The 21,576-nt window shown below is 40.1% G+C and overlaps 1 protein-coding gene across 4 annotated transcripts; it reads left to right on the plus strand.

Annotated features, from left to right (window-relative positions):
* The first annotated feature begins 3,406 nt into the window (after positions 1-3,406).
* On the plus strand, positions 3,407-21,511 carry LOC108677200 (3-hydroxy-3-methylglutaryl-coenzyme A reductase-like). Of its 4 annotated transcripts, none has more exons than XM_047880912.1 (19): positions 3,407-3,593; positions 10,584-10,681; positions 10,774-10,830; positions 11,362-11,500; positions 12,019-12,106; positions 12,470-12,660; positions 13,347-13,453; positions 14,092-14,427; positions 14,953-15,086; positions 15,678-15,850; positions 16,304-16,593; positions 16,918-16,982; positions 17,332-17,461; positions 17,659-17,909; positions 18,294-18,471; positions 18,674-18,780; positions 19,457-19,661; positions 20,044-20,218; positions 20,749-21,511. In XM_047880912.1, exons 2-19 carry the CDS (start codon positions 10,586-10,588, stop codon positions 21,324-21,326), a joined length of 3,300 nt encoding a protein of 1,099 aa, XP_047736868.1. In that variant the 5' UTR covers positions 3,407-3,593; positions 10,584-10,585; the 3' UTR covers positions 21,327-21,511. The 4 variants fall into 4 exon arrangements, with proteins under 4 accessions (XP_047736868.1, XP_047736866.1, XP_047736867.1 ...); XM_047880910.1 differs by lacking the exon at positions 3,407-3,593 and adding an exon at positions 6,247-6,449; XM_047880911.1 differs by lacking the exons at positions 3,407-3,593; positions 10,774-10,830 and adding an exon at positions 6,247-6,449 and having other exon boundaries at positions 10,584-10,738.
* The last annotated feature ends 65 nt before the right edge of the window (positions 21,512-21,576 follow it).

Genomic DNA, 21,576 nt, shown 5'->3' on the forward strand with positions numbered 1-21,576 from the left:
CTTCTTATCATGAAACTTTTCATGAACAAGTTTGGGCTCATTTTAAAGCTCTTAGCAAGGGCTATCAAATGGTATCTCCAAAAAATTACATATGCTATTCGTAAGGTGCCAGACGCCAAATAAAAGCATCCCAAATTACCCCTGGCCCCTGAGAACTGGGTAATCCAGGACAGTGATGGGGACACTTGAAATATAACTCAATTTTAAAACGTTTGAAGCATGCAAAGTGTTCTCATCCATTACTAACAGTACCTACTCATCTTCCTTCCTTTATAGATGACATGGATTGTAGATGTAGAATAAATGACATTTTTTGTGATTTTTACTTGTTTTTCCTTAATATGATATTACCATATCTATACATTATCGCATTATTGATGTGATATTACCATTACCGTATCCATGCACATGCCATGGTGCATTTACAACAATCTTGTCCATTGCAAGTTTCATATCAGCAGCCATGTAGCATTTCTTCTGGATCTGTTAACTTACAGGATGGCTTGTAATTTCACACCATTTCAATGGTCAAGTGAATTTACTATAACAAAAAAATATAACTCAGCACTCACTGCAGTGAGTGACAGAGAGTGCATTTTCTCGTTGATGAAAACTTGATGTCACGGATGGATGGATGGACAGACAGACGGACATGGCAAGCACAATAGTGCATTTTTTTCATAAATGAGAAAATGCGCTAATAAGATTGTAAAATCATACCTGAAACAGAAAGGAATATTATAGTGACAACCATCATTTTTTTGGAGAAATAAATTATAGTTTAGGTTAATTACTTTTCATTCTATGTTCCTCAGTGCACAATTCTATCTATGATCTTCTATGCACAATTTTGTGAAAACTGATGATGCATTAATTTTTTGTCAAGTGAAATTTTTTTGCTGAACGATGTAAATGTAATAACAATTTGTTGTTGTTAATTGACTTTTTGGTTAACTGGAGTCTTTGCCAACTGAGGTTCTACTGTAAATGCATTTTCAGGTGCGTCCCTTATTACCCCATCATGCGGAAATGGCCGCCATTATTTTTTAACAAGATAGGCAAATTCTGTCAATCATGTTTTTAAGCCAACACCTGGGTGCAACTCTTATGTAAGTAAAATTTTTTAATACAGCGATTATTTTTTTTGCTACAGACCTTAGCAGAGGTACTTTTCCAAAATCTAAACTTTTCACACCTTTTTTCAGGGATTTTTAAAGGTAGTAAATGTATGATTTCCTAACTTGCTTTATGCTACATAGATAGTAAAAATGTTGAACTTTATGCCTCTTTTTTAAGTACCTATTGCAATATTTTGATTAGTTTAGCTGCTACAACATTTCTACAAAATGTGGTAAGACTGTCCTGATTTACCCCACCTGTCCATTATTATTCCATTTGATGGTAGCACTTTTTTGCACTAAAAAAATGCACTAAAAATGGTTAATTTGCCACTTTGGTTTGTAGTCTAGGTATAAAACTCTTAAAATATGGTGCAATGCATTGCTAATTGGTAAATGCAATCTTCTTGCATTTAGCATTTGTATGATCTTTAGATAGATGACTCATGAGTAATGACAGTGACATTTTGCCATATTATATTTTGTTTCAACATTCGGTTTCATCACATTCATATAAACAGTCAGGGAATTTATCTAGCTTTTGAGCCATGAATACCAGCAGGCATGGAATATAACTACTTGGTGAGCCTCGACTGGATTTTTTGAACCGTGGTTTTATGGATTTGCCAGCCGTGATTCCATTTCTTTGAGCTGTAAATTCCATATCTCGGCCATGAAGAGCCATTTACAGGCGGCAAACTTATTTACATAGTCTTGTGCACATGTTACCCCAAATCTCTTTTACCCTAAAAACAGTCAAACAGCAACTATAACATTTGTCTTTACTTTAGTGGCAACTGAACACATGATAATGCAGTCTGACCACTCTGACGTGACCACAACAATGCGATCTCCAACAAAACATTTTTGGTTGACTCATTATCAAGTTCTGCAAGATTTTTTGGTGGGAATGTTTAAGTACTGCTGATTGCAGAAGTTGAAAATTTTATGAAACAAACATGTTTGTGATGTGCAAACCACAATTTTTTCAATAAAACAAAAATACATGACATTAGAGCTGCAAGATTTCATACCTACTGAAATTATATGATATTAGAGCCATGGTATTTCAGATAAAAGTAGGACTTTTCCCAACTTGACTACCAGTAGAGCTTTCCTGCTTTTTAGAGCAGTGAAATTTTAGCTATATGAATTACCTCTTATATAATTGTTAATACAAGTGCATGATCAGGCTGTGAGATTCCAAATGTAGTGAAAATTTGTCACTTTCAAGCCTTGAGATTTTATTATTAAGTCAGAAAATTTCAATTCTGCCTATATATATGTGACAAACCTAGTTTGGATAGAGGCCTTTTTTAAATTTATCATTACTGCTTCATAGCAAAACTTGTAATAATTTTTGTGAATTAATTCAACAATCAAATTTATATTTTTAGGTTGCAGCTCAAATATTAGCTTGAATACATGATTGATCGAAAATTTTAACTGCAACTTTTCAAAATTATTATTGAAAGTTTTGCGATAAGTTATCTTGAAATATTGTGATGCAATGCTGCTTGTCTATGGGCAACCTAAGTCTGATGTCACGGTCACCAGACCTAAGCCACTTAGTCCATTGGCAGCCTAAGCCACTTCGTCCATTGGCAGCCTAAGCCACTTGGTCCATTGGCAGCCTAAGCCACTTGGTCCATTGGCAGCCTAAGGCACTTGGTCCATTGGCAGCCTAAGCCGCTTGGTCCATTGGTAGCCTAAACCACTTGGTCCATTGGTAGCCTAAACCACTTGGTCCATTGGCAGCCTAAGCCACTTGGTCCATTGGCAGCCTAAGGCACTTGGTCCACTGTGCATGTCACCAGACTGGTGACATGCATGATGGGCCAAGTTTGATGTGAAGACATGATAAAAATTTCCTGTGGCATTTCTTAATTAATGTGTCCATGAAATTGGACTAGAGCCGTGTACCAAAGATATAAGGGGCATGTATGTTAGGTAAAATGAGCCTAAGCACTTTTCTTGGCTTCTCAATATTCTTACTTATATGCAATGCAGAACGATTGTAGTAAAGTTTCTGAAGGTCATCAAAGTAGTTGTCAGTTTAGTCACATCTCAGTTTAGTTACAGATAGATGTGCTAGTATGAATTAATTTTCAAAATTCTGGTTTGAAAAACATTGATAATTTACTCATCCCTGTAGGCTTATATCCTTTGACAGTAAATCCTATTTAATCTATCTGTTTTCTCCAAAATCAAATGTTTATTATTCTTCAAATATTGGAGCAAACTGATTTGTGTGAATCAGAATAATGTGCATAATAATTCTCTTTACAGATTGAAGCATTTATCAATATACCGTAGTTTTTAAATTTAAGGCCAAAATGTAGATAACATTTGGTTTAAACCAATTCAAATAATAAGAAAATGGCCTCAATAATAGATTAGCTTCATTATCTTGTGGCGTTTTGAAGAGATGACAATTTACCTTTGAAAATATTTTACAAGCTTCCAGACAATTTGGTAAGTTTCACAAATTGTTCATTATTTTAATCCTACCTATATGTTGAAATTATAATTTGCCTCTGGCCTTTACTCATGAAGCATGGGTATGCCAAAGGCCCGCTGGGCCAAAGGACGAATGGGTGGTGACAGTACGGGGTGCGATTGGAATAGAGTGGGATAATAAAGAGTGGAAAAGAGAAATAAATAAGCGCTTGAAAGACTGTGGGATGAAGGTATGGAAGCAAGGAATGGAGGGAAAGGGCACTCTTTAGGACTGTATCAAATGAAAGCGATGCCAAAATATGAATGTGTGTATGATGGTAGTAGAGGTGGGGATCTTCTGTTTTGTGTTAGGGCAGGCGCGCTAGGTGTGAATGGACGTACATACAGGTGGAATGAAAGGAGGGAAGATAAATGTTTTATGTGTGACGGGAGGAGAAAGAAACTATGGAGCACTTGGTGATGGAATGTGGGGCGTATTCGAGAGAGCGTCAGTCCATGATAGAGATAATTCTTAGTGAGGGAGGAGAGATTAACGAAGTGGGGCATGAGAGAACAAGCGAAGAGTGGATGGCAATAATTACGGGTCTGTCTGAGGGAGCAACTGCGGCTATGTTTGAGAGTGTGAAGAGATATTTGGAAAACGTGTGGAGGATGAGGGAGAGGAGGAGGATGATAAGAGTGCGGGCTTGAGGAATGGAGGGATGAGAGAGGTGAGGGTGGGAAGACAAATGTGACCGTGCCGAATTGTTTTAGTACGTTGTTTTATTTTTTAGGTTGTTGCAAAACGAAACGAAATCGTTAAGTTTTTTTTCTTATGACTGCTGTGAATACGGTTTTATTAAACTTTTTCGTTATGACACGAGTGTGAACTTTTAATTTTTGATGCTAGTAAAAGTTTTTAGGCAGTGTGTATGACCGATATAATGGTCGTGACCGGAGGTCACCACGCATTTAAATTTAAATTCTTCGGTCTACATATGAAGGGTCTATTTTTCAGTGAATGTGCGGCAGGGATAATTTAATCTGTTCCTACCTATACATTTAATTGAGTTTTTCTTACATGTACGTATTATTTCGTCTGTTCCTGCATATATATTATATATACCTATATTCGAGTTTGTTTCAATGGTGGAATAGTAATTCTGCGTTTACAAGTATTAGTATGCATCAAGGAAACGGTGTTTGCAACTGTGAACTTTCTTCGTCTTTGAGATTATTATTTCTTGACCTAAGCTTAGCTTAGAGAAAATTACACAAATTTCTTTATCTCGGACATAGATTTTGGCCTTAACCTTGGTACTTTTTTGCTATTTCTATTGAACTATCTCGAAGATTTAATGAACTATTTTAATATTTCTAATGAAAGATTTAATATTTTTAACACGTTTAGACGTTCAAGGTTCAAAATTCAAACCTGATGGCCACGAACCAAGCACACCTTGTGAGCCACGCGCACGTCTGCATTGCTTCACCTCAAAAATGCTCTTAATAAGATGAAAATTTGGCGCTCATTTTTAAAAGTTTTCAAGCATATCACAGCTGTGGAATGTGTAGAGTGTCTGTCTGATCTTGATTTTTTGGATGTTAAAGCAAGCCTGTTAATTCCTCAGTTGCATCAATAACATTTACAATACAAACAGATCTTTTTCACGTAATCGTATTTTATCTTTAATTCGAATGAATAATTTTCCTCAAAAGCCTGGAGATTTATTCAAAGATCTCAATTACTATTGTTAGATGACCGTTTCATTAAAATGATATCCAAATTGATCAGTAATTTGCCCAGATATTACGTGCTAATTGAAAAAAATATAACTCAGTACTCACAGCAGTGAGTGACAGAGCTAAGCGCATTTTCTCGTCGACGAAAACTTGAGGTCACGGACGGACGGACAGACGGACAGACAGACGGACATGGCGAGCACAATAGTGCATTTTTTCCATTAATGAGAAAATGCGCTAAAAATGATAAAAAATTGTATGCTAAAGGATCACTGTCATCTGGACAGACATGATCTCGTGACAAGACCAAAAATTGATTTGGAGACGAGGTCAAAGATCGTTTGGCTTTCTCAGCCGCGCGCTTGCCGCTCAGTGTCGTCTGGAACTTCTCCGCGTGTGGTGTGCTAGCTCCTTGCTCTTCCCTTACTCGCCATGTGCAGGAGAAAAGAATTATTAATCCTTTGTACGAGTGTAATTAGACTTGACTGTTAGTTAAGAGGACGTTCATAAATCGGGCGCAGAATTTCTCCCGTCTCAATAGAGAAACGTTATTTTTCATTGCGTTGTTCTAAAAATGTACTGTGCATGATATTTCATAGACATCATTATGAAGTCTTATGTCCTGATTTGTTTTCACCATATTTATTTAGCTAAATGTTGAGCTATTTCACAGACAACGTATGAAATTAGCTGTTCAGTTATTCCATGGATATTGTTGAAAATGCAACTTGTGCAAGTCCTCTTCATTGGTGTTGTCTAAAATTGAACACAACGAAAATTGATCAGGAATGGTCTTTAAGCGAACATTTTATACATTTCATGGACATCGTTAACAGCCTTAATGTTTAGTTATGCAAGGCGTTTTTTAAAATTAAACTTTACAGTTTTTTATGTAATATTTTTAAAACTTTGAAAATATTAGGTTCAACTATATATCACTGTAAAGTGAACTGTTCTTTCAAAATCAAGAGAACATCTTGTCCAGAAAATTGAGTTTAAACAAGTCCTACTACGAGGGTATCACGGTCTTGGTTTACTCCAGCAAAAACGGCTTTAGTAAACAGCACTACACACCGCTAGCGATACTAAATCGCGTTTGCAAGATAACATCACATACGCTCTGCCATTCATTAAATTTTATAATGGAAGGTGAGATCAACCATTCAGCAGTTTATTATTCTCTAGCGTTTGTAATGAAAGAATTCTCGTTTGCCATGTTGTTCAATTTTTTCGTTTCTGAATAAATGATATGGGAATTGAACGTGATGAGTTCCGAGTTGTTGAAACAAATGAGGCAACTAGATTGGTAATGAATGGTTTTATCAACAGCCTATTAAATAACCGTTGCAGTCGATAAATGTAAGTAGGTAAACCCGTAAAAAGTAACTCGTTATCTTCAAAGCTTATCGAGGTGATCATTTGACGTCATCTTTGATGCCTATTTCTGGAGTCGTGGCGTTCCTGTTTAAATAGTAAACAAGGGTCTTGAAATCCCCTTGTAATTGGCATGCAACATTCGGCTGCTCATCTTTTGTTACTTTAAGTTTTGATCCTTGCATGGTAAAAATTTTCCTGTTTTTAAAATAGTTAAGTGTGCTACCAAAATGTAGATTCTATGCCCGAGACGAGTGTAGTTCTCCTATCAAACCTATGATTCACCACCATATTTAGTGCGTTTTTCATAGTTCTTTATTTGTTTGGTCGGAAGTCGATCACTAAGTCCTTCATGTATGAAGCACCTTACCTCATTTACGAGTATAATTTTCAATAAAGATACGGAGAGCCGTAAGTAAATGTGCAATTTGAAGTTTATTGCAGCGCCACTGGTGTGTTCATCATAGTTGCTGCGTCGGCCTTTCTATAAGGAATTGCGTCAGGTTCACGCGCGCCGTATGGCCGCAGTTTGCCATCACTTTCTACCTGCGCTCGAGTGTCTGACAGGCGCAAATTTGTCGTTCATGTTACTGGAGCGTCTGCCTCATGCATGGCGTCGTCTGCATCGACGTTGTCGTAAAATTTACGAGCAAATTTTAGTGGTGCGTTTAATGAAGAGTTTGTAGGTGATGGAACAGTGTTACAATGAATTCAGGACGTAGAGTCGTAGAATATGGAATTATCAGCCGTGGTTGGTGATGATGAATTGCGTTTAAGGTTTCAGAGATCTATCCGAAAATCGCCGATATTTTTGGGTAGATTTTTAATTCTTCTACATTTATTTGTAAGCAAGCAACAAGTTATTGCCGGGCGACACTTTATTGCGACCGAGACTTGGAATAACACAAAATATGCGACTTTTCTGTACGTCAGGATTGCATGCTTGTACTCGACGAATTGGTTTCACTTTCCCTCTCCGTCATTGGCCGCAGGCGCCGTTCTCATGTTTTATGTTGCAGTGGAAGAACTGAAAGTGTTATACATGCGATTCCGGATCTACTCGTTCAATACGTTATGGATCCGTAACGAAAAGTTAGCTTGGTTGACGCTTATACTCATTACGTTATGGATTCATTCAACGTTCCATTCCCCCGGTCAGAAGTTAATCATTAAATTGTTCTAAAGTTAATAGTAGAAATCCACTACTCTGTTTTGTGATGTGAATTGTGCAATGCAACAACGACGGCTGATCAGGTGCATTGATCACGTTAACATTTTTGCGAATATTTATCTCCTGCGAGATACTTAGCTTCTCTTGGACATTTCCTGGATGAGTATACAGTAATAAAGGGATATACGCATGTCTTTATTTGCAACGACATTGACCATGCCTACTAAATAAACGTCGGTCATGACTGGAGCATTCCACCCCGACCATTGTCGCTTACATTGCACCATGCATGGCAATGGATGACTTCATCGCCCGCGTGGATGACTTCATCGCCCGCGTGGATGACTTCATCGCCCGCGTGGCTGACTTCATCGCCCGCGTGGCTGACTTCATTGCCTGCGTGGGTGACTTCATCGCCCGCGTGGGTGACTTCATCGCCCGCGTGGGTGACTTCATCGCCCGCGTGGATGACTTCATCGCCCGTACATGAATCTAGGGAGCGCGATTCCTGATGCGCTGAAAATGTATACATGGATTATTAATGAATTTAAATGTAGGATTATTCACGGAAAATTAAATAAACTTGTTCTGGAAAAAATTGCGAATTAAACTCTGTAAATCAAGCGGTGAAACAAGTTAAAATCTATGCTGCAGACGCATTTAACACGTGCATCATTTAATGCAAAGTCAGGGAATTTATTCAAGCATTTTCCACACCTCGCTCATCTCTTGACATCGTCTGAGTCAATAACCTGGCCCCGCCGACAAAGAAAGAATTTTTCCTGTCATAGAAAAGTGACTTTGCGGAGACAGTTTAACATGAGTGAACGGTCATTGTTTGACCAGACAAACACAGGAGGCTTGAGATTGCCTAGACAAAGCAGTTACTGATGAATGCAATGAGCATTGCTTTGCTTCTTTAAGCAGTATAAAGACCTAAGATCAAGTTCACTTTTCTACATATATATTAATGCCTGTATTTTTTATATGTAATGCCTGTTTTTCGCACGGTCGACTTATTTACCTTATTGCGCTCATCTTCTGTGTATTGAAATCCCTAAAGGCGACTGCGACAGTGACTCGAAGCAAATGAAAAAATTCTCTCGTTGATGAAATTAATGAAAAATATTGTCAGCGTAATATCATCGTGTGTCGTGGATACGCTAGCAGCTTGTTGGCTTATACCACAATGGGTGCAAAACATAAAGTAGGGTCGGGGTGAGGGATCAGCATGAGACAGGGTCGTGTAGGGTTGGGGGTGAGGGATCAGCATAAGACAGGGTCGTGTAGGGTCTGGGTGAGGGATGAGCATGAGACAGGGTCGTGTAGGGTCTAAAGATATTCACTGACGCTTAATTGGCCAGTCCGACGAAAATTTCTTAAATTACGTCCGTACAAGTAGAATTTTTTCCTAATCTGTCCAACCAATTTATGGTGTAAAATTTAATGGCATGAAAAGTTTTGAACGTTTGATTGGATCTGAAATCAAAGTTAAAATTAAATAGTGAATAGCTCGCAGGTGCTGTTTCTCGAGCTAGAGTGACGAAAGCACCCTTGGAGATCAGCCTGTTTAAGGGTGACCCTTACGCCATATATCCAGCTTTAAAGCTCCTAGCTTACGTTTCTGTCTAGTGTTATCACTGCAGACCTTTACCGTCATTCACAATCTGACGTGGGCTCAACGTATTAATATACCGCACTCAGCGTCTGGTGGATAACAGCATCTGAAATAGAACTTGAAGGTTAAATTACTGCTTTATCTGCTCTGACTTTCCTTTCAGATGGACTACTTCTTTTCGTTATATCCACGTCCACAATACCAACTTGATTATTCATACGCCGATGCACTAGTCTCTGTGGGAAATAATTCTAGCAATTAAGAATTTAAAATCAAAGAAAAGTCCACAAAAATTCATATCTTTATAGAAAACGTTTCGGAGACCAGCTCCATCGTTTTTGGTCTCCGAAACGTTTTCTATAAAGATAGGAATTTTTGTGGACTTTTCTTTGCTTTTAAATTCTTAGTTAATTTGCGATTTAAGCAAACAAGTGATAATAATTCTAGCAATATTCAGCATAGCAGGTCACCCCAGCGAGGCTCGGATCCGATAATCCATGAGCTGCCTCGATATTCCCAAAGCCTTCTGCATGGCAATCTGGATTTTCAAAAGGAATTTAAATTTTTTAGCTCCTGATGCAGCACCCGTATTTCTTTTAGAAAAACGGAACTTTTCTGCAATATTAAAATCTTGATTAACTTATCAACATAGCGAAATGCTAGGTATTGGGAACAGGCGCTCAATAAATCATATATATAATTATTATTCAAGCTATCTACGTTATCTACGTCAAGGCTGATGTGACCACTACCCGGCAAAGAATAATAGTTGTCCATCATCAGAATAATTCTCAAGCTAAATTCATTGGAATTATAGCCGCTTTCGTTAAAGTTTTACGGCACCATCAAACCTCCATGCTTAAGTTTTGAGTTCAAATTTTCCAATTTTGATAAATTATTTCGATTATATTTTTAATTTTGCTTTTTGTCATGCTTCATGGTGGTTATAATATTTCAACGCTACCTTTAACTGTATTGGGACAATATCTGACTTTCAGAGAAGTCAAACATTGGAAAATAGGCTCTTTCTGATAATCCTCATACTTAGCCATATATATTATTTTGAATTTTATTAGTATTGAGTGATTGTAATTAGTAAGTGTAATGTACTTGCTTACAGTGATGAGCGGTCTGGTGACGCGTTGGTGCCGTGCGCACGGCGAGCTGTGCGCTCAGCGGCCGTGGGAGGTGATGTTCCTGCTCAGCACTGCCACGGTGGTGATCATGACCCAGCCACACGCTCACGAGCACCAGTCCTGCCACGCTGCCACCAAGGTAATAACGTGTTCCTGCTCAGCACTGCCACGGTGGTGATCATGACCCAGCCACACGCTCACGAGCACCAGTCCTGCCACGCTGCCACCAAGGTAATAACGTGGATGCCCCGCTTATTTTTATCTACATCTGGAAGCACATGGCAACCAAATTAATATTGTTGGTAATTATTGTTTGGTATCTTAGGTGATGTCATGATAACCTGTAAAATAATGAATACAAACAATGAGGCTTGGCTGGGTATGTTTTCCCGTTATTTGGACCTCGAGTATCTGAAATTGGTTGTTCCTCAAGTTAATCACGACGATCTCGCGGCCTGCCTGAACAAACGGCTCACTTGGCGCAAATGTATCAGTTCGTCGTTAATCATTTTACTTGCTGGTTAAGAAAGAGACTGTCATAAAAACTGCAATATTTTGTCGAATGCAAGCAATGTATCCAATTCCCTTACTGACGCTGCCAGCTGTTTTTATTTTATTTCTCACTCGACTTCTTTGTGTTAATATATTTCTCTTAACGTTGCCTTGACTAATTAACCTCAATATTTCAGGTGAACTTGGGTCGAGCGATATACAATGCACCAATTATGATAAAGTATTAAATTCAGGCTTGGTATGGTGCAGGCAAGTGCGGGTGGAGGAGGTGGTGCAGAGTATGAAGGAGTGCACGTGTGGGTGATGACTGCACTGCGGTGCGGAGCCATGCTCTACACATACCACCAGTTCCGCCTGCTGCACCGGCAGGGCTCTTCACACGTGTTGGGTGAGTACACGTCACGTGTTGGGTGAGTACACGTCACGTGTTGGGTGAGTACACGTCACGTGTTGGGTGAGTACACGTCACGTGCTGGGTGAGTACACGTCACGTGTTGGGTGAGTACACGTCACGTGCTGGGTGAGTACGCGTCACGTGCTGGGTGAGTGCACGTCACGTGCTGGGTGAGTACGCGTCACGTGTTGGGTGAGTACACGTCACGTGTTGGGTGAGTACACGTCACGTGTTGGGTGAGTACGCGTCACGTGTTGGGTGAGTACGCGTCACGTGTTGGGTGAGTGCCGTTAAAATCGTCCACTTGGCTCTATCATAATGTTGAACGAAATGTCCGCTCCCCTCCCAGACATTTAAAACTTGAGACCGCGATCAACTCCAAAGTTATTATCTCTGGGCCTTTCTTAGAACCTTGTGCATACGTACAGAAATTATGACCATAACTAGGGTGACTGTTCCTTATGTTATACGTACCGGAATCGTACCCATAACACGTGCGACTGTTCGTGCAGGTATCGCGGTGCTGTTCGTGCTGTTCGCCATGGTGCTGTTCAGTTGCTGCGTCGTGCAGTTGCTGGGCTGCAGCGTGTCTGACCTTGAGTGAGTACTGCTGATGTTAACGTGGCTTTCTGATGTTACATCTGCTTTTCTGATGTTGCCGTGGCTGCTGTTTCTAGTGTTTTTTTTTCTTTTTGCTTGAGTTGCAAGACGGTTCTGTTGTGCAATAAACCATTAGGCCTTTCAATAGAGAAATTTGCTTATTTAATTCACATCGGCAAAGGGTCTACCTAATTTTAATTCATCCAGTATCCCTGAGCTCTGACAAATTTTAAATCCACTACAGAGATCAAGAAATTTCGTCTGTTACCACTTTCTGTATTGGAAAGCAAAATATGATTTTGTTCATTGTCATTTGATCACACAAGCGGCATTGTTCTCTAACTTGATGCTTGCATTTGTCAGAGAAGCGGTGTTCTTTCTGCTGCTGGTGATGGACGTGAGCAAGATGAGCAGACTGTCGCTGCTGGCCCTGCAGTCGCGGGGCGCACGTGAGGCCATCCTCAGCATCGGTGAGGGCCTGGCGCTGCTGGGGCCTGGCCTCTCTCTTGACACCTGCGTTGAGGCCCTCCTTGTGGGCGCTGGGTCACTCTCAGGTGTGGGCCTCATCTATTATACCTCATGGTTTATTTGAACCCGTTACTTTTATTCTTTCAAATATCGTCGAAATTCGCTTATATGTAACGTGATGCCGGAACCCTGCTAAGACACCCATATCAGGGCGCTCCATGTTATTGCTGATTTTATTCTCAATGGAGCGTTATTATTGCTGTTATTGCTGATTTTTATATCTCAAACATTTCCTTAGTTACTTGTTTTTTATTTTGCACTTTCTTTCTGATTCTTCCAACCCTTTGCATTTAATATGTCGGGAGTACATACTTCTATTATACGGGCACATTACCTTTACTAATTACCGTTCATACTGCCGCTTTAAACATACAAATTTTTGTTCTGTTTATGAATGTATCTGCAACGGTAGGGAATATTTGAATTTAAATTTGTCAATTGATCTAAAAGGGAAGAGTGAAATCGAGAAGGACAACTTAATTTCGATAATAAAACAGAGAAATCGCCTGATTGTTTGAAGTAGCTTTGAAATTCGATGGTTTTATGTAGGGATGTAGCTGTCAAGTGTTGAATTACATAAATGAAAATTCTTATTATAAGGTGGATGGATAATCTCGCTGTACTTGACAGTTCACTGACAATTACATAGATCATTCTTTATGTGACTTCGTAATTTATTTAAAGTTTTGGGCAATCAATGAAAATTTTCCAGGAATTGGTCGTCTGGAGCAGATCTGCCAGTTTGCTGTCCTCTCGATCCTGGTGAACTACGGACTGCTCATGACCTTCTTCCCAGCCTGCTTGTCCCTCGTGCTACAGGTATGCACCTTCCTTAATAATATTTATGTTTGAGAACAATTATGAATTATCCGATTTCGTGACGTAGAAGAAGGTTAAGCAAAAGTCGAGCGAGTTTCCCAGATCGATCGAGTCCGCGGCAGCATTATGGCCAATGCCCAGGCCTGCTTTACTCTTCGCGTCTGGAAGCTTTGAAATTGTTAGGACTTTTTTCGAAACTTATCTGTTCATACAGGAACTTCATGCCTATGTGATTTCATTTCAATTCAAGATTTTAACGATGAAACTTTTTACTCGAGTTTTGAGACAGTATCTGAGGGAATTCGCATTTGAGGTCATCGATGTATTGAAACTTTTTATACGTTTATTGTTTTTGCAACACCATTCCTTGATACATTTATTGTTTTTTCAACACCATTCCTCGATGCTCATTTTATTGCTCATTCCTCATAATTCCTTGGGTCGAGTTTCATTGTTGGTTTAATACCACACCTTGAACAGTGTTAGTTTTAAGTTTTGATATCTTTTTTCTGATGTTTGTATCTCATTCCTCGACAATGTTTGCATTGCTCTTGTACAATATATCGTAATTCCACGACGCGGATTTCATGACCGTTTTTAGTAATTACTCGGCTGTACACGCTCTTGTTCTTCAACAGATGAGTAGCCGACGGGAGATTTGTGACGATCACAATTCGGACTCCGGACAGCCGAAAAGCGAGTCGCTCAAAGTGGCTTCAACTGACATCACAGATACTCTGGTACCTGATGCCTTGCCGAGGGCTTCTTCTGGTATTCATCCTAGTGCCTCCCAGGATGGGTCTAGGGCCTCCCAGGGCCTCCCCTCTAGTGCCCCTCAGGAAAGGTCAAGCGCCCTCCCTGTTGCTGGTGCCTCTTCAAAGCCGGTTTGGCAGGTCGGCTACTGCATGCATTGCGCCGCTGCCCTCGTGGCGGACGAAGCCTGCACCCATAACCCTGTTCTTCAACGCGTTAAGGTTTGTTAATGGAGGTTCTTGTTTAAGCTGGATATTTTTTTAATTGATTTCTATTTGTTGGATTTCCATGAGAACGAAGTCAACGTTTATATTTTGAATCTTCTTGATAATCCTGTGATATTTTTTTTAATCATTGTGAAAGTGTTAGAGGACCAAGCTCTGATCAGCTTTGTTTTACTATTCTTGACGATCTTTTGATTCACCCTTTAAAACCCCTTGAATTTTAATGTATACTATTTGTATGAAAATAATAGCTCAAAAAATTAAAAAGTAAAATTCGACCCATTCGTTTAAACCTAAGAGGAAGCTTCAACAATACAAGTACTATGGAGGAGAAATACTGGGAAATAATATTTTTGGTTATCTACATGCACAGTATCATACCAATTTTCATGCATTTCCCCAAGCTTTCTCAACGGCCATAAGTCATCTCAACTCTAAAAACCGCGATCTATCGAACCCTATAAAGATAAACCGTGAAGTAGTGAGCTAATAATGTAAGCTCGGGATGTTTTGTTCACACAGGTTATTATGTCAGCTGGTCTGGTATTGGTGCACGGAATCAGCCGGTTCTCAGTGGTGCTGCCTTCTTCAGAGCCCGCCCTTCTCCATACTCACAACCTCTCTGACACATCACACACCCAGCACCCCGCAGTGAGGTGAGCTCCGTTCATTATCGATCAACTGTCATTGAGGCAAGTATTATTTTTTGTGCGGGTCGATCTTTAAGAGCAGTTAATAGAACCATTGTCCCGGCCTGCCGGCCACTGTTAACCTTATCTTGGAGATGGGAATCGCTGTCCGAAGCTCAATAGCTTTCATTCCGAAGCTTTCATTCTTACTCAATGTGTATTGTTCGCCCAGTCTGCTATTCAGCAAGTTTATTTCGGGATCCACGTTTATATATCAAAGCCTTGAGCAGCGCGTTGATTTACTCTGTAAGCGCAGATCTCTCAACAAGTGCACACTCCTTCAAAGATGCTGTCGTGTTGAACAAGTTTTTTATGTTGGTGAACATTTTTTTGGTCGTCTGGATCAAACTAGCTCCCTATTAGCACATTTACTAAGGTACATAAATCTTCTTGTCATTGTTTTTAAAGGTACACTTGCCTGTAATTGATATATTTGTACTTTATTTTGTCTCTAAACTTTTCTGGATTCTTATTATGAAAACTGGATTTCAAAACTTCCTAAAACCAAGACCATTTTGCATTTTGAGGCTGATATAATAAAATTATCGACTTTGCCAGGTTGCTGGCGGAGGGGCTGGAGCAGTGTGTGGTGGTGGTGTTGGTTGTGGTGCTGCTCATCAAGTACGCCATGTTCGAGGGACGTGGTGAGCTGGAGCAACAAATACTTAAACAACGCCACCTCCAGCAATCCTGTGACCGATGTTCTGCTCCACCCACCGGCGATAGTGCAGGTGACGAATAAGCCTTCACACAACCCTTAGTGTTACTCATGCTACTCCGTCTGCTAATCACTGAAGGTTTTTCAAACTCAACCCACCAATCGCAGGCGAGAAACCGGCCGCTACTACGTGTACTTAGGCCGCTACGTTTATTTAACCGCTGCATGTACTGTGGCCGCCACGTGTACTTAGCCAGCCACGTGTACTTGGACCATACGAAGAATGACTAGAATATTGGATTTTACGTCAAATTTTATTTCTTTACCAAAGCTCTTCAGCTTAACTACCTATGAAATGTGCAGTGGCCAAGTTTTTATTTCACAACTTCTCCCTAAATTCTCTAGTTCTTATTTTTGAATGTTTTATTTTGGGTTATTGGTGAAATTGTGACCATGTGCAAACTGGAATTACTATTATCCTTGATGTTAAGTTAGTAGACCATTTATTCAGTAACATTTTATTCAGAAGAAAAAGTGAACGGAGCCGATCGCGCTGCACAGAACAGCTCGGCGGCTGAGGATGTCCAGGAAGCCTCTGCCTGCTACAGAGACTGCAGTTCTCAGACAGAGACTGGAGATCTGCAAGACGTATGGAAGATCCTAGAAGTTCCAGTTTGCAGCTCTCAAGATTCTGACTTGAATAAAGCCAACGAAACTGCCGCTAACGCGTCGATGACTGAGAAACTGGCAGGAAAACCGAAAAGAAATACCATAAGATCGTTTGAAGAATGTGTCGCAATTCTCAATGATCCTAAGGTGCGGTTAGCTCATCCTCATTTCCATCTCATGAGAATTAGTTAACTAAAATTTAACTAATTTAATTTTTAATTAAATTAGTTACATTTTAAATTTGATTTAATTTTTTTTAATTTTAAATTTAATTTAATTTTTAACTAAAATTCATTTTCGTAATACCAAATTTACTTGTACATTGTTACAATAATTAGGTTCACTATACGACATTCCTAATTTTGTTGTTGTCAAGGGTTGTTTTGTGTTTCTTTATCTGATGCTATTACAATGGCATTGAGAGACCGGAGCGTTCCTCGGGATCTAACCACGTTCCCGTACTCGTGACAGTTTGGGGCGAAGGAACTTACCGATGACGAGGTCGTCGAGATGGTGCAGAAAAAACAACTGCCAGGGTGAGTGTTGTTTGACTTCTAATTTGTCATCGTAATTTTGTATTCCCTACAATTTTCGGGAACAAACTCCAATTCATTCAATGGAGTAGACCGTGTCAACGCTATGCGTGTTGGATTTCCACTTGTTAATGTGTAACAATGTATTTGCACTATCGCTGAGCGTTGTTGCATCCGTCTAATTTTCAGAAGAAATTGCAAATAATGATATCACCCGCTTATTTACGAATCGCCCTTATTAGGATATACTTATTTTTGGACCACATCATTAGTATATGATACTTATTTACGGAAATTGGATAAGGAAACATTAGTCATATTAAAAAAATTGACGAGAGCTGTCTGCTTCCAGATATAAACTCGAGACAGCACTGCAAGATGACCTGCGCGGGGTGAAGGTGCGACGCCAGGTGGTGGCTCCGCTAGCAGCCAACGTCGGGGCTTTCGACTCGTTACCATATCTTAATTACGACTACAGTAAGGTAAATTATTCACTCTCGTTCTTATGCAAGAATGTTTTGACCAGTGTTTTTGATGTTGGAACGAATGAACGTCGAATCTATGTGTCTAATATGCGTGCTGCACTAAATTCCATTGAACTAAAACTTCCACACGATTGGATAACTAATGTCGAGAAATTAAAATGATGTGTTATAATCGTAAATTCGTTTGGCCACAGGTGATGGGCGTGTGTTGCGAGAGCGTCGTGGGCTACATCCCAGTGCCTGTGGGCATCGCCGGCCCCTTGACCGTCAATGAACAGAGTTTGCTCATCCCGCTGGCCACGACTGAAGGCTGCCTGGTGGCGAGCACCAACAGAGGGTGCCGGGCTCTGCAGATGTCAGAAGAAGGCGGCGTTAAGAGCCACGTTCTGCAGAACGGCATGACTCGGGCGCCTGTGGTCATGCTGCCATCCTTGTCTAGAGCTGCGTGGGTGTCTTGATTACTACTTGTGATATTGGATTATATTATTTTAATATGTTGTATTATTGTATGATATTAAGATCAAGCTTTGTTATGTATATAATATATGTATATAACTATTAAATTATATGCTACTTCAACTAAATGATAGCTTAATTCTGCTTCTGCTTGTATGATTTCTTTCTGTGATATCAGCAGACTAATTATTTTTTTCTCTGAACGTTACTGATCACTGCTTGGTTACACTTCCATCAAAACTTTTTTGTTTGAACAAGCAAAGTTTCCAACGTAAATGCTATTCTTGTTCAATGTAATCATGATATAATCGGAGTTTTTTGGCATATTGTTTATTCAAGAAATTTGGTGTTACCGCATCGTATTTTTTTACAGTGAACTTTATCACTGGCTGCAGAAGAAAGAGCACCAGGCGCGCCTGAAAGAAGCCTTCGATCGCACGAGCAGCTACGCTCGCATGGAGGACATCAGCACGACGCTGAACGGCCGCAAGCTTCATCTGCGCTTCCTTGCATCCACTGGAGACGCCATGGGCATGAACATGGTCTCCAAGGTACAATGTCGCTCATTAAATCAAGTTTTTCCTTATAATTCTCTGGCATATTTTTAAAGAGACATTCGTGTATTAAAAGAGTGCTTTTTAAATGGTGTTATTGCCTCAATGCGGGTTTCGATTATGAAAAAAGCTTGAAGTCCATGTGTTTCATACCCATTAAATTTTTGGCGCAAAGAATACATGTCATATTTGTGTGCAGGGCGTGGAAGCTGCCCTGAAGTTACTACGGGAGTTATTCCCTGATGTCGAGGTACTCAGCATCAGCGGCAACCTCTGCACCGACAAGAAACCCTCGGCAGTCAATTGGTGAGCCTACGCCTGCAGTGTGATGTTCGCCGCTATGTGATCCCCTTTCAGATCAAGTCAGAGGCTATGATGGACGTATCATTAAGCAGTGGTACTGCTTAATGAAATATATGCATGGCGGCTGCTTAACTATGAATTATGTAATGTTATGTAATTACCACAATGTTAACCGCTTTCTTGCAAATTTATTCAACACAGTATTACCATTGGTCAAATGTGTGTATTTAGAGTTAATTTCTCAATTATTCCAGCGTGTTAAGTGTGTAATTAATTTTAAATTTAATTGATTTTTGGGAAATCCCTAGCGTATGAAAGGCGTCTAGTGCGTCTATTTGGGGCCGTACTATTAAAACTCGCTCAAGTAAACGAAGCAGACGATTTCTCATCTGAGATTGGTGGGTTTAGCTTGAAAAGCCCACAGTAATTGTCTGACGCAGTTACGATCTCGTAACTATCCTTGATCAATTACGAACTCGTAAGTATTCTCCGTTGTAGATGTCCACCTTGTCTGAAAAATTTGCTCCTACTTTCAGTTCATCACCTGCTCCGTAATCGCGAACAATAAACTATTCACACCCGTATTCTGATCCAGCTTCTCCTTGACCTCTGTGTACTTTCCCATATTATAATTCAGCATCATCCAACAATCTTAACAAGTTCGGCCCTTGGTGTTCAGGGTGCGTGGTCGCGGCAAGTACGTGGTGAGCGGTGCGGTGGTGCCAGGCAGCGTGGTACGCTCGGTGCTGAAGACGTCAGTTGAGGCGCTCGTGCAGACGCACGTTGCCAAGAACTTGGAGGGCTCCGCCTTGGCAGGCTCCATCGGCGGCAACAACGCCCACGCTGCCAACATCGTCGCTGCTATTTTCATTGCGTGTGGACAGGTTAGCGACATAATTCTTTAGATGTCAATTGATGTACAACGCGTGCCTTGTGTTTAATTAGGACAGTTCAACTACCAAAACTATCGAATTTTTCGCTTACTCGCGTCCTTTATTTTATTCAGCAGGGCATCCTCGTTGAAAAGATAATAATAGTAATTCTAATATGAGTAACAATTGCGATTTTTATACATTGTAATGAAATTAAGTCGTCAGCTCTGGAATTAATTTTCTTTCATTGTCATGCTAATATAATATGCTATTTTGTTGTGATAATTTGGTTTCTATTTCCATAGATTTCAGTCGTTCATACACCTCTCATTGCCTGCTAGTATTTTTATTTACGGCACATCTTTCAGTATATTCACTTGCTTCTGTGTTGCAGGATGCAGCGCAGGTTGTTGGCAGTAGCAACTGCATCACGCAACTGGAAGCTTGTGGTCCCAACGGCGAGGATCTCTTCGCCAGCGTAACGATGCCGTCGCTGGAGGTCGGAACTGTAGGGGGTGGCACGGCGCTGCCTGCACAGGCTGCTTGTCTTCACATGCTTGGTGTCAAGGGTATGGATTTCAGTGCTCCGTTGTCGAATCATATTTACACATGTTTAAGAATTACATTCGTTTATATAGGAAACTCTGCTCCTTTCATAAACGTACAACACATTAAACGTGCAATTCTTCCATGCTTCGGATATTTTATCCCTGAATTCAGTGGAAATTAGTTGGTTGGTTTCAATTTGTACATAACTTAGAAGAAGCTAGCATGAAAATTTCTAACCCCTTGTATATAGCGCAGTAATTGACGCAATAATTGGTAATATTAATTAGATACGTGACACACAGAGCAGTGTTCGAGTAACGGCTGTTTGTCAGAAACAATTGTGTGAAGCGTCTTCAAGTTACGCTTTAGAGAAAAACTTCATTAACTGTAAAAAGATAGAATTTACAAAAAAAGTTATTAGCTCTAAGTCTTCTTAGTCACGTGTCTATCGAAAATAACTACAATTACCAGGCCTGTTAGTGGAAATAGCGTTGACGACGGTTAATGTGTCCATGGAGAGATTATTATGTTGAGTTTTGACGCTGGGCAGGCTCACACCCTGACATGCCTGGCAACAACGCGGAGCAGTTGGCGCGAATCGTGTGCAGTGCTGTGTTGGCTGGAGAACTGTCCCTGATGGCTGCTCTAACTGCTGGCCACGTCGTCAAAAGTCACATGAAACACAATAGGGCCAAAACCATCGAAACTCGTGCCAGTTTACCTCCGAGTTCTGTCGAGGTGGAGGAAACCGCTGCAAGGCTTCCAGTAGATACTACTGTTGTACACCCGAATTCTATTGAGTTGGCGGAAACGGTTTCTTCGTCAACCAAGGATTCATTTGTAAATACCGAATTAACTAAATCAGCTGTTGAGGCACTTGATAGTAATTACCGTATTAGTACAGAAATTGCAAGTGAAGTGTCAGAAATTTCTATCGAATCTAAAAGCACTTCGGTTGGAAGACCCAACGTAACGTCTAGTCTCGATCTCAACAATGCAGCGGCCAGCCCCGAAAAATTCGACGAGATTAACGTAGAAGTAGTTCACATTGATCCAGAACAACAGGTTTTATGCTGCGATGTAAAAAATGATGGTAGAAATGTCGGCGTTTTCAACACCAAAAAATAATTTAGTCTTCCATGTAACAGTGCTTCCATCACTCAGATTACATGACAATAATATCACTTGCACATGACCATGTCTGTAGGTTTTAGAGATGAGCCTTGCTTAAATGCATAGATTAATGCAAATCCGTATCTTGGTTTTAATTCCTCCTTGTAAAAAAAATTACTGAATATACGAATAAAAATCGACAATTTGTTTCATTTCCATGCGTGTCCAGCATTTTTCATCTTCCTAACAGCTTTTTCTGTCAGCA

This window comes from Hyalella azteca, unplaced genomic scaffold (assembly GCF_000764305.2).
Source record: "Hyalella azteca isolate HAZT.00-mixed unplaced genomic scaffold, Hazt_2.0.2 contig6587, whole genome shotgun sequence".
NCBI lineage: Eukaryota > Metazoa > Arthropoda > Malacostraca > Amphipoda > Hyalellidae > Hyalella > Hyalella azteca.

What these genes read in the sequence shown, in the direction of transcription:
- LOC108677200 (XM_047880911.1), top strand. An exon ending in CCATCCTTGTCTAGAGCTGC is followed by an intron (nt 17,910 to 18,293) that starts GTGGGTGTCTTG and finishes ATTTTTTTACAG; the next exon opens with TGAACTTTATCACTGGCTGC. An exon ending in AAACCCTCGGCAGTCAATTG is followed by an intron (nt 18,781 to 19,456) that starts GTGAGCCTACGC and finishes CTTGGTGTTCAG; the next exon opens with GGTGCGTGGTCGCGGCAAGT.